This window comes from Rhincodon typus, chromosome 44 (assembly GCF_021869965.1).
Source record: "Rhincodon typus isolate 14 chromosome 44, sRhiTyp1.1, whole genome shotgun sequence".
Classification (NCBI taxonomy): domain Eukaryota; kingdom Metazoa; phylum Chordata; class Chondrichthyes; order Orectolobiformes; family Rhincodontidae; genus Rhincodon; species Rhincodon typus.
In genome coordinates this window covers 2,005,049-2,018,379 of record NC_063375.1, presented here as the reverse complement: position 1 = coordinate 2,018,379, position 13,331 = coordinate 2,005,049, and the positions used below count along the sequence as shown (strand labels likewise).

At 48.6% G+C, this 13,331-nt stretch overlaps 1 protein-coding gene across 4 annotated transcripts in view; it reads left to right on the top strand.

Moving 5' to 3' along the window:
- Nucleotides 1-6,899, top strand: part of LOC109930008 (FERM domain-containing protein 4B-like) — a 24,048-nt gene extending 17,149 nt beyond the window's left edge. For all 4 annotated transcript variants that reach the window (XM_048619891.1, XM_048619889.1, XM_048619890.1 and 1 more), the window contains exons 9-10: nt 327-760; nt 5,012-6,899. In XM_048619891.1, the coding sequence (XP_048475848.1) occupies nt 327-760; nt 5,012-5,139 (562 nt within the window). In that variant the 3' untranslated portion in view covers nt 5,140-6,899. The remainder of the gene's footprint in view (nt 1-326; nt 761-5,011) is intronic.
- The last annotated feature ends 6,432 nt before the right edge of the window (nt 6,900-13,331 follow it).

Genomic DNA, 13,331 nt, shown 5'->3' with positions numbered 1-13,331 from the left:
ACAATTCTGCTTATCTCTCTTTCTCTGTCCCTCTCTCCTTTCTACAATTCTGTTTATCTCTCTGTCCCTCTCCTTTCTACAATTCTGCTTATCTCTTTGTATCTCTCTCTCTCTCCTTTCTACAATTTGCTTATCTCCTTCTCCTTTCTACAATTCTGCTTATCTCTCTTTCTCTGTCCCTCTCTCTCCTTTCTACAATTCTGCTTATCTCACTCTCTCCTAAGATTCTCTCTTTACGTCTTTCTGTGATGTTTTGTTTTTCCCTCTCTCTGTGTCCTATCTATAATGCACCCTTTACCTTTTCCCTCTGTCGCTCCCCCCTGCAGGTATCTGAGCTCAGTACCGCGTTTCCCGGACGCTGCTTCCTCGCGGGTCGAGGTATCGAGTGACGCAGGCAGCGAGCGGCCGGCTCTCCGCCACAGTTCCCAGCGTAGCAGCAGTTCGGAGACACTGAGCGACGGCGCTGCCTTCGCCCGCCCCAGCCGCCGCTCGCTGGGGGGGGCCAGCGTCTCCGGGAGACAGAGCGGCCGCCCCGGGCCCCAGCCGGCTTGTGGGCACGATCCCGAGCGCCAGCCAGTGCTGGGCTCCAAGGCGGGGGGCAGCGCCCACCGCAGGGGGTCTGGCAAGCCGGTCGACCGGGACATCCACAGGGCGCTGGCGCTGGAGGGGCTGCGGGCCTGGTATATGCGGGCAGCCGTGTACGGGAACCAGCAGGAGCATGCCACCCCAGTCTGGGACCGCCCTGGGTTGCGTGGCACAGGTAAGGGCCGAAAGCATGATTGCTGGGCTGAATGGCCTGGCTCTCTGCCATCTCTTCCGTCCGCTGCCAATCCCTCTGCACTCTCTCCTGTCTCTCTGGCTTTATCTCTCCGCAACCTCTCCGTTATCCTCCTGCAATCTCCTCTCATCATACTGCAGTATGGAAGTAGGTCATTCAGTCCACCCTGACCCTCCGAAGGTCATCCCACCCAGACCCACTTCCTATCCCTGTAACCCAGCATTCCCCACGGCCAATCCACCCTAACCTGCACATCCCTGGACACTACGGGACAATTTAGCATGGCCAATCCCACCCTAAACCGCACATCCCTGGGCACTACAGCACGGCCAATCCACCCTAACCCGCACATCCCTGGGCACAACGGGACAATTTATCACGGCCAATTCACCCTAACCCACACATCTTTGCACTGTGGGAGGAAACCGGAGTGCTCAGAGGAAACCCACACAGACACAGGGAGAACATACAGACCAAAAGTCACCTGAGCGTGGAATCGAACCCAGGTCCCTGGCACCATGAGGCAGCAATGCTAACCACTGAGCCACCGTGCCGCTCTTATCTCTCTGCACTCTTTCCTGTATCCTTTTGCAATGGCTCCTTTATTTCCATTGTCCCCAAACGTCAGGAGGGTCAGAAATGATTAAATTCCAAATGTAGGTCCCAACACTCTTGGGGACGTATTGGATATTTGGGGGAGTTGACCCGATCGAGGGGATTAAGATGGTGAAGGGGTGCAACAGTGTCGATAGAGAGACTGGGAACTCTAGGGGTTACAGGGAGTGGGGCAAGGTGACTGAGTAGCAGTCACGTACTGAATCAGGGTAATTGTTGTGTTGAAGGGGAGGCCATTTGGCCCATTGATCTTGTACAGGTTCCACTTCGTACTCTGGTTTTATTACCTCCCGCCCTTTTCCCAAGTTTCCCGAATACTGCCTCTATCCAAATAACCATCCAATGGCCCTCCGGAATGCCTCAATGAACCTACACCCAGTGCATTCCATACCCTAACTACTCTCTGTATGAAAAGGCTTCTTCCTCACATCACCCTAGCTTCATTTGTACTTCAATTTAAATCTAAACCCCCTCTCGTTCTTTCTCCTTATATGAGCAGGAAAGGTTTCTCCCTGTCTACTGTATCTAGGCCCACTCATGATTTATAAAATCTCCTCTTTGCTTTCTTCTCTGTGAAGGTTGGTGGGGGGGGTGCAGATCTAGCTTCATCAATCTATCCTCCAGTATCCTCCACGTTTGGTGGTATAGTGGACAGTGAGAAAGGTCATCTGAGATTACAAAACAAAACCTTCATCAATGGGCCGAGGAGTGGCAGATGGAGTTTATCATAGAGCCCCTACAGTGTGGAAACAGGCCCTTCGGCCCAACAAGTCCACACCGACCCTCCGAGCACTCCCCCCATAACCCATCTAATGTACACACCCTTGAACACTAGGGGCAATTTAGCATGGCCAATCCACCTAGCCTGCACATCTTCTGGTTTAATTTGCGAAGTGTTGCACTTTGGTAAAACAAACCAGGGCAGGACTTATACAATTAAAAGTAGGGCCTTGGGGTGGTGTTGTAGAACACAGAGACCTAGGGGTTCAGGGACATAATTCTTTGAAGTTTGCGTCACAGGTAGACAGGGTGGGGAAGAAGGCGTTTGGCACGCTTGCCTTCGTCATTCAGACCTTCCGAGTATAGGAGTTAGCACATTATGGTAGGGTTGTACAGGACGTTGGTGAGGCCTCTTCTGGAGTACCATGTCCTGTTCTGGTTGTCCTGTTATAAGAAGGATGTTATTAGGTTGGAGAGGGTTCAGAAGAGATTTGCATGGAATGGAGCGTTTTGGTTATAAAAATGGGCTGGAGAGGCTGGGACTTTTTTCACTGGAGCGTAGGAGGAGCAATTTTTTTTAACACAGAGCATGGTTCGCGTGTGGAATGAACCTCCAGAGGAAGTGGTGGATATGGCTACAATGTTTAAAAGACATGTGGATAAGTACATGAATAAGAAATGCTCGGAGGGATATGGGCCAAGAGCAGGCAGGTGGGGCTAGTTTAGTTTGGGATTATGGTTGTGGCTCATTAGTTAGCACTGCTGCCTCACAGCACCAGGGACCCTGGTTTGATTCCACCCTCGGGCGCCTGCCTGTGTGGAGTTTGCACATTCTCCCCGTGTCTGCGTGGGTTTCCTCTGGGTGCTCCTGTTTCCTCCCACGGTCCAAAGATGTACAGGCTAGGTGGATTGGCCATGCTAATTGCCCGTAGTGTTCAGGGATGTGTAGATTAGGTGGGTTATAGGGGGATGGGTCGGTGTGGACTTGTTGGGCTGAAGGGCCTGTTTCCACACTGTAGGGGATTCTATGATTCTATGGACTGGTTGGACCAAAAGGTCTGTTTCTGTGCTGTATGGCTCTATAGCTCTATGAGTAGTGCAGCAGTGATGCAGAGTTCTGAAGAGGACATAAGGGACTTAGATAGGTTCAGTGAGTGGGTAAATGGAGGATAATGTGTGGAATTATCCATTGTGGGAGCAAGAATAAAAAAATCGAAATGCTGAGATGTTGCGGAGCTCTGAGATGCAGACAGATCCTGGTGTCCTTGTGCGTGAATCGCTGAAGGTTAGTACTAAGTTAGAGCAAGTAATCGGGAAATAGCAGGGATTGGCCATGGGCAATCATAGAATCCCTACAGTTCACCCGAAGGCCATTCAGCCCATTGAGTCTGTGGCCACCCTCGAAAGAGCATCTATCCCTATCCCCATAACCCCACGTTTACCCACAGCTAACCCATCTAGCCTGCACAGCCCTGAACGCTATGGGGCAAAATTTAGCATCACCTTTTATTGTGCACGAGGACTCGCAAATCTCTCTGTTTTGTTGTCTTTTGCCATTTAAATACCATTTACCACCACCACTCCCACTCATCTTCCTGCCAAAACGTGTGGCCTCAAATTTTCCCACATCATATTTCAATTGCCAAGTCACTGCTCACCTATTTTTGTCCACACAGTTGACTGCAGAACATTCACTTTCCTTATCCCAGTCTTAATTCATTGCATTCCTAATCTGTAAATAATCCTTCATTCGCTGGACATGCCTCAAAAGGCATATTGTGAACAATTTAGGGCTTGGCACCTCCGGATTGCGGTTCTGGAGCAGGTACAGCGGAAGTTTATCAGGAGGATCCCAGAGACGTGGCAAATGAGTGGTGAAGGAGTTTGCAGCATCTGGCCATGACGAAGGGGAGATTTAATTCGTTCATAATTGTGGAGCCACTTTAATTACGGGCAAGAGTGACTGAGCTGTTGCATCTGGCTAGTCTATTGATAACCAGAGTGAAGGCAAGGCAATGGCCTAGCGGTATTACTGCTGGACTGTTAATCCAGAGACCCAGATAATGTTCTGGGGACCCGGGTTCGGAGCCTGCCATGGCAGAGGGTGGAATTTTAATTCCATAAAATATCTGGAATTAACAATCTAATGATGACGGTGAATCCATTGTTGATTGTTGGGGGAAAAACCCATCTGGTTCACTTAGGGAAGGATTTTCTGAAGAAAGGTCTAGGCCCGAAATGTCAGCCTTCCTGCTCCTCTGATGCTGCTTGGCCTGCTGTGTTCATCCAGGTCTACACCTTGTTATCTCAGATTGTCCAGCATCTGCAGTTCCTGCTATCTCTGCCATCCTTACCTGTTCTGGCCTACGTGTGACTCCAGACCTACAGCAATGTGGTTGACTCTTACCTGCCCTCTGGGCAATTAGGGATGGGCAATAAATGCTGCCTTAGCCAGCAATGCCCTCATCCCATGAACGAATAAAGAACGATCCTGAGAAAGTTATACCATCCATTGCCAGTCTGAGGAAGTTCAGTAATGGATTAAGTTGAAACGAAAAAAATTGTACAATGTTTTGAAGATGGTAGCGCAGATTGGGAAAGGTCTGGAAACCAGCAAAGGATGATTAATTGGAAAGGAACAATGAGGGAATTGGAATATAACAACTAACTAGCAAGTGATATAAAAACAGACAGTAAAATCTTCTACTCGTATACAAAAAGGAGGGGAGTAGCTAAAGTGGATGTTGGCTAAGAGGATGAGACCGTGGAAATAATAGACAACAGCAGAGATAGGTGTTGGTAAAGGAAGGGGAGGGAGGGTTATTTGTGCTTAGCTATCTGCCCCCTCCGCCCACACTTCCCCACCCAGCTATTGACTCTTGCTTTGCCCTTTCTCAGGTGCCGTGCGACCCAGCTATTCGTTGATGACCCCTCAAGCAAACTGGGAGGCCTGCCGGAGATCAACGAGGACATCCCAACAGGTTGGGGTCACGACACGAGGTCGCTGGTATGACCCACCTTGCTGATTGGACGGCGGAAGAGGCAAGGGTTCGGACGAGGAAGCTGTGGGCACAGGGCAGGCATGGTCTTAGCTGTTGCTGTGAGATGGGGCTCCCAGTTGGTCTGTTGTGTGAGCAGGGGGCAGGGGTGATGGAGGGTTTGAGGGGAATTGGACTGACAGACAGAGATCCTCATGCCACAGAGAGAGAAATTAACCCTCTGTGTGGGAGGGAGGGGTGTCTTGTTTACTGTGGCCTTCACCTTGGTGTAAAATATGCAGCCTTTATAAATGTACCATGCCAACTTACTCCATACCTGCTCCCAGAGCCTGCCAAGCTCCTGTTCCCTTAACCCCACTCCTTTCCCCTTACTCCATTCCTGCCCCCCCTTTAATCCACTAAAGCACCCATTACCCCACTCCTGCCCGCTTACCCCACTCCTGCTCCCTTTATCACACTCCAGACCCCTGACCCCTCTCCAGTGCCATCTAACCCACTCCCTGTCCTCCTTTTTTTAACCCCACTCCTGTCTTCTTTAGCTCACTCTGGTTCCCTCACCCCCTCCAGATCCTTTACCCTCTCCAGTTGCCTCAACACCCCCCTTTCCTGCTCTCTCATCCTACTCCACATCCCTCACCCCACCTGTGCCCCCTCCACCCTGCTCCTGTCCCCTTTAACCCACCCGAGTGCCCTTACCCCACTCCTGCCCTTCTGCTCTAGCCCTATTTCTTTCTCCAGCCCTGGGTGATCACCCACACCCACACCTTTTACCCCCTTGCTCAGCGCTGTTTATTTTCCCTCACAGATTATCACCAGGGCACTTTCACTGATCGCTTCTAACGCCAACTCACTGGGGGCACAGTCTCCTGCATGCGCCACCCAGCCCCAAATCCCTGTACCGTTTCACATTCCCCATGTGTGGCACTGAGTCCCAAGAACAGGTTGCTCTCCTTGGAGATGTCCTCTCTCACCCCAATGCGGGCATTGGTGGTGGATGGCAACCGCGTGTGATAGTGTGTCCTGGCCGTCTGTGGGTGAGGAATGCCCCAGGGATGGGATAGTAAGGGGAAGGCAGCGGGCGAGAGAGACACTCCTGCCCTAGTTGCTACAGTGTGTTTGGGTTGGGCACCTGGCGCTAAGTGAGTTGGCATCTTCTCGGGATGGGAGGGGACGAGGGCTAATGTTACACTGCCTCCCCTGACATTCCATGACCCTCCATGACCTCGCCCCCACCCATCCCCCCCCTTCTCAATGTGGGCATTGTTGATACAGAGATCGCAGTGTGGCAGATGTTTAGGAGGCGAGGCGCATTGTCTGCTTGGCACTTGCCTGGAAGTATCACCGTCATTTCCAACCCCACAGAATGTGGTCCGAGTCCATCCTTTCACATTCCCGCACCCCCCCCAACCGTTTCTTCCATCTCCCCACACCCCCTACCCGCAACACTGCCAGGTCCTGCCTCCGTCACCTGACTAAATGCCCCAGCTGTCCTCCCAGCTCATTGTGCCACCCTGGTCCCAACCCCACGCACTCCGAAAATGTGCCACCAGCAATGAGGTCAAAAGTTATCTAAACTTGGCTATTCCACTGGGTCTGTGTTGAGTTCTTTAGTCATAGTTCAAAGCTGGATAAGAAAATGAACTGCTTACTGTAATTAATATTGTATAGAGGAATACACTGTAACACCTTTTTTCAAACTAAAACTCTTGTATATGTAGTGTACATTTTCATGGATAACCTTTGTGAGAATCTCCTTAAGTTTATAACCAATAAATTTCTAACCTGCAGTATTACACTGTTTCCTTCATTCCTACATGGGATGTGGGCATCATGGGCAAGGCCAGCATTCAATGCCCATCCCAAATTGCCTTCGCCCTGAATTTGACACCAGGGCCATTTCGGAGAGCGGTTAGGAACCTGGAGTCACACGGAGGCCCAGGCAGTGTAAGGAGGGCAGGTTAGCGGGGCATTGGGCAGCACGGTGGCTCAGTGGTTAGCACTGCTGCATCACAGCGCCAGGGACCCGGGTTCGATTCCAGTCTTGGGCGGCTATCTGTGGACTTTGCACATTCTTCTATTCCACTCCCCCAAACCATCCACGTGGATTTCCTCCGGGTGCTCCGGTTTTCTCCCACAGTCCAAAGATGTGCAAGTTTGGGTGGATTTGCCAGGCTAAATTACCCCTGGCAAAGTAGTGGTAGTGTCCACGGATATGTAGGATTAGCCATGGTAAATGCGGGGATAGGGGTCTGGGTGGAATGCTCTTTGGAGGGTTGGTGCAGACTCAATGGGCCAAATAGTCTCTTTCTGCACATTCTTATAAGGGAGCTGGAGGAACACAGCAGGCCAGGCCGCATCGGAGGAGCAGGAAAGTTGACGTTTCGGATCGGGACCCTTCTTCAGAAAAGGTCTGTGTTATCTCTGGAATCTAATGATGACCGTGAATCCATTGCCGAGAAAAACCCATCTGGTTCAACTCATGTCCTTTAGGGAAGGAAACTGCCATCCTTACCTGGTCTGGCCTACATGTGATTCCAGACCCACAGCAATGTGGTTGACTCCTATCTGCCCTCTGGGCAATTGGGGATGGGCAATAAATGCTGGTCCTACAGCGACGTTAGTGAATAAAGAGGAAAAATAGACCTCAGGTCTACAAATGCATTCGTGAAAAACCAATTTGCACCCAATTATGTTAAGGAGGTGATCACCATGGAGGGGGTTTGCCAAGGAGATTCACCAGGATGCTGCCTGGAATGCAGCAGTTTCTCCGCAAATTGGAGCTGGACAAACTCAGGTTGAAAACTCACAACCTTTAAAAAGTACGTGGATCACAAAGGCGTAGTCGTAGAGGTCCACAGCACAGGGGAAAAAGTCCCTTCGGCCCATCGCTTCCATGCTGGCCAACAGCAACCACATAGGTATTCTAACCCATTCTCCAGCACATAGTGGATGAGCACTTGAAATGGCCTAACATTCAAGGCTATGGTCAAGTGCTCAAAAGTGGGGACTTGTGTAGATACAGCAGATGGGCTTCTGTGCTGTATAACTCTACGGGTGGACCTATTGAAGGACAAGTGCCATTAATACCCAAGTCTAAGGAGATTTTGTTACACAAAATGGCTTATCCCAATGCCGAATAGTGCCCGTTGGCCTGGCTACATTCTGAAGATTCATGAAGCAACTGATAGCTAACTGAGAGGTTTATTAAGATTATGCAGCAATTTACAGTAGCAGCTGGCTTTGTAATAAATGTGACCAAACGTGATTTCACAAAAGCAAGGGCAACTGACCAAAGGCATATTGTTGGACAAGTGTTGCCAAGAACAGTGAAAGGGAAGGCTCTAATAGTGCCTAAAACTGAATGGGAAATCATGATTTTTTTTTTTTTGAAGGAATTAGTGAGTCCTCAGTGTGTGATCTGTTCCTTCAGTGAATTTGTTGCAGAGACAAGGCTCAGCTGAATGACAAGCAGCTTTTGAGAAGCTGAAACAAACACACAGGGTGCCAGAGAAAACCCAGAAGGTCCGGCAGCATCTACAGGGAGCGCAACAGCATTAACGTTTCAAGTCTGGTATGTCTTTGACAGAACTCGGAGTCATAAAGTCATGCAGCACAGCTTTCTGAGAAAGAACTCCTTATCCCCATTTGCTGTCTCCTGTCCATTAGCCAATTCTCTATCTGTGGTAATATCCTGTCTCCAAGAGCTCTTGCGACTTCTCATGAGCAAACACCTTCTGAACACATCTACTAGTTTTCCGATATCCACTCTGATTGGAAAAGCTCTAAGAAATTAGTCAGGCACAATGTCCTTTCCATGACGCCATGGAGACTCTGACTGATTAGATTCTGACTTTCCTGTTGCATCTCCTTAAAAACTGACTCCAGTACAGTTTTCCAAACATCTGGTGGTTCTCCAGAATCCAAGGGCTCTTGGAAAATTCCAAGCAATGCATCCAATATTTTGTAGATACCTTTATTTAGGATCCTAGGGCACAAGCCTTGAGGCCAAAGGGATTTATCTACCTTGAGCCCCATATGCTTGCCTCTCCAGTGATGGGGATCAGTTACATCCCTTGCGTTTTATCTCTTATAAGGGTAAAGGTATTTAAAGTATTGGCAAAGAGGCATTTAAGAACGCATCTTTAATTTTTTCCTCACTTCAGAGTCTAGACTGAAATAGAAAATGAACCAAGGAATCAGAAGGGATTGCTGTACTTGTTAAAACAAGCTTTTGGAACTTATACAATTAAAAGTAGGGCCTTGGGTTGTGTTGTAGAACCTAGGGGTTCAGGTACATAATTCTTTGAAGTTTGCATCACATGTAGGAAGTTTAGCACTTCATTGCTCAGACCTTTTTGAGAATAGAAGTTGGGGACGTCATATTGAGGTTGAACAGGACGTTGGTGAGGCTTCTTCTGGAGCGCTGTGTGCAGTTCTGGCTGCCCTGTTATAGGAAGGATATTATTAAACTATGGAGCGTTCAGAAAAGATTTTACTTATTTGTTCATTTATTCATTTGTGGGATGTGGGCCCAGCATTTGTGGGATGTGTGCCTAGTTGCCCCTTGCAAAGGTGGGGACGAGCTGCTTTCCTGAACTGTTGCAGTCCTCCTGCTGTGGTTTGACACACAATGCCAATAGTGAGGGAATTCCAGGATTGTGACCCAGCCACACTGAAGGAATGGCGATATATTTCCAAGTCAGGATGATGGGTGACTTGGAGGGGAACTTGGAAGTGATAGTGTCACCATATGTTTGCTGCCCTTGTCCTTCTAGCTGGAAGTGGTCATGGGTTTGGAAGGTGCTGTCTGAGGATCTTTGGTGAATTTCTGCAGTGCATCCAGGGCAAGTGGGGAGTATTCCATCCCACTCCTGACTTGTGCCTTGTAGATGGTGGGACAGGCTTTGGGGAATCAGGAGGTGAGTTACTCGCTGCAGGATTCCTAGCTCTCGCCTGCTCTTGTAGCCGGTGTTTATGTGGTGAGTCCAGTTGAATTTCTAGTCAATGATAACCCCCAGGATGTTGACAGTGGGGGAATTTGGTGATGGTAACACCATTGAATGCCAAGGGGTGGTGGTTAGATTGTCTCTTATCGGTGATGGTCGTAGCCTGGCATTTGCGTGGTGTGAATGTTACTTGCCACTTGTCAGCCCAAGCCTGGACATTGTTCAGATCTCGTTCCCAGGATTTACCAGAATGTTGTCAGGAATTGGGGTGGGGGTGTTTGTGTTGTAAGGAAAGGCTGGCACTTTTTCACTGGAGTGTAGGAGGTTGAGGAGTGACCTTGTGGAGGTTTATAAAATCATGACGGGTTTAGACAAGGTGAAAGGCAGATGTCTTTTCCCGAGGGTGGGAGATTTCAAGACTAGGGGACATATTTTTAAGGTGAGAGGAGAAAGATTTTAAAAAAAGACATGAGGGCGTGATTTTTGTTTTTACACATGGAACGGTCCACATGTGGAATGAACTTTGAGAAGAAGTGGTGGATATGGGTGGATTGTGGATACAGTTACAACGTTTAAAAGACATTTGGATAAGTACATGAATGAGAAATATTGAGGGATTCGGGCCAAGGGCAAACGGTGGAACTAGTTTAGTTTGGGGCTATGGTGGGCATGGACTGGTTGGGCTGAAGGGTCTGATTCCACGCTGCATTACCCTACAACTCATGTAATGTTTACACTGTTGCTTTGTTTCAGTGATGGGGTGAGCAGAAAGAGGTTTGAGACTCAACGGCACTATTTGGGGTGTGTATTCAGAGCAAACTTTGCCAGGAGAGAGTTTATTGATTGAATTTTCAATTCTGTGTGTGCCAGGGATTATCAGTATAACCTCTGTCTGATGGGCTTCTAGACAGGTGTGGGAACAATACAGAGGATTCCAGACAGCCGAAAACAGTAGCTCTCATTGTGATGAAGCAGCCAAAAACTGAAAGCTTCCTCCCACCATTGGGTGTGTGCTCTAACCATTAACTGAAAGCTCGAACAACCAATGTGTTTAACGCCCTGTGTCTTCAGCACAGAACTTGAATTCGAAGATCAGAGGTCTTGGAATACTGTGCAAATTCTCAAGTCACACTTGGAGTAAGCAAAGGGGCTACCTCATCGAATCCTGGTGCTATCAAACTGCATTTCCCCAGTACTTTTCCCTCCACTCAAAACATACAGGTTGGTCTGCACGTGTATTTATAGGTTTACGAAGTGGATAAACCTTAAGCTAATCAGTTATAGGTTGATAAATCTGTTTATTTTGTAGTTCATGTCAAGTATATTTAAAGAAGAAAGCTGGCCAGCATTATTACCTCACACTTATTACCCATCTCTAATAGCCCAGGGGGCAGCTAACAGTCAAACCACATTGCTGTGGGTCTGGAGTCACATGTAGGGCACATCAATTAAGTTTGGCAGATTTGCTTCCCTAAACTACATTAGTGAACCACATGGGTTTTTATGACAATGTTCACCATTAGACAAGCTTTAGATTCCAGATTTTTTAGTGAATTCAGCTTTCACTATCTGCTATGGTGTCATTTGAACTCACGTCCCCAGAACTTCCACCTGGGGTTGTGGATTAACTAGTCCAGTGACATTACCACTACGCCACCTCCTCCCCTAAAGCTGGTGCTTTCTTTGTTAACCCGAGTCCATCAACCAGGTAAATTTGGGGGGGGGGGGTCTTGAAGTAAGCTCAAGAATAGCTTCTTCCCCATTGTTGTGAGACTGCTAACGGATCGCTCAAATTTCAAATCTAATGCTAAACTTGCGTTTGAACACCCCCTGTGCAACCATAACTTTGTATGCCTTGCTCTGTATGTCCTTGTAGGTTATGATCTGCCTGTACCACACAGCAAAACAAAACTTCCCACTGCAGTTAGAGGAACACAACAGGCCAGGCAGCATCAGAGGAGCAGGAAAGTTTCGGGTCGCGATCCTTCTTCAGAAATGGGGGAGGCGGAAACAAGTTGAGAAATAAAGGGGGGGGGGGGGGGGGGGGCGAGGGGGAAGAGAGGGGGGGGGGGGATTGAGGGGTTGAGGGGGGAAGGGGGGGGGGGGGGGGGGGGGGGGGGGGGGGGGCGTGACGCTGGGGAAGGTAGGTGGGATGGTGATATGTGGGTTCAAGTAGGCAATGGTGGGGATTGGACAGTGAGGTGGGAGGGGCGGATAAGTGGGAGTGAAGGTGGACAGGTTGTGTCAGGTCAAGGAGGCAGGGATGAGAGGGAGGGTTGGTCATGAAATGAGGCAGAGGTGGGGATATTTTTGAAACTATCCTGCTCCTCTGATGCTGCCAGGTTTGCTGTGGTCCTCCAGCTCCACACTGTGTTATCCCTGACTACAGCATCTGCAGTTCTTATTATCTCTTCTCACTGTAGTTAGGTACGTATGACAACAATAAATCAAATCAAAGACTAAATCTTTAAACATTTGCAATGCCCCCCCTGGGAAGAGTGAGACTTGAGAATTTGCGCAGTATTCCAAGCATGTTGGGACATTGGCAAACAGCACTAGGTCAATTATTTATTTAGACAGTCAGCACAGCCATAATGAGCTGAATGGCCTCATTCTGTGTTGTAACCATTCTGCGATACTGCCACTTCAGAACTGTGCAGTCTGTACAATGTATAGAGTGGGCCCAGATTGGACAAGCTTCAAGGGGAATGTCTTTCTTCAGTTCACAAGCACGACACCCAACTTCCAATCAGCTCATTTCAATTCTGCATCTCACTACCCTGCTCACCCCATTGTCCTCAGCTAGCTGCAGTGTACCAGGAACTTCACCTGGCGTCACAATTTGGCACTTCACAGCTTTCCACACTCTCCAAGCTCACAATTTCAGATTCGCCTTGACTCGTTCCCTTTTTTCTAATGATGCTCGCATGTCATTAAATTGCCGAACAATAGCTGCTCAGATGGAATTTCAGGCAGGAAGCATTGAGGAGCTGATTATCACTTAAATGAAGAAAGACCCAATACCCACTTTAAGCCAACTCATTCTACTCCCACTTCCCCATACCACCTAAAACCACCTCAAGGGGCAGCAATGGCCTTGTGGTATCATTGCCATAGAATTAATCCAGACACCCAGGTAATGTTCTGGGGACCTGGGTTCCAGTCCTGTCACAGCAAGTGATGGAATTTGAATTCAATAAAAATAATTCTAGAATTATGAATACATTGATGAAACCATCGTCCGAAAACAAAGACTTCTGAGTGGTTTCATAG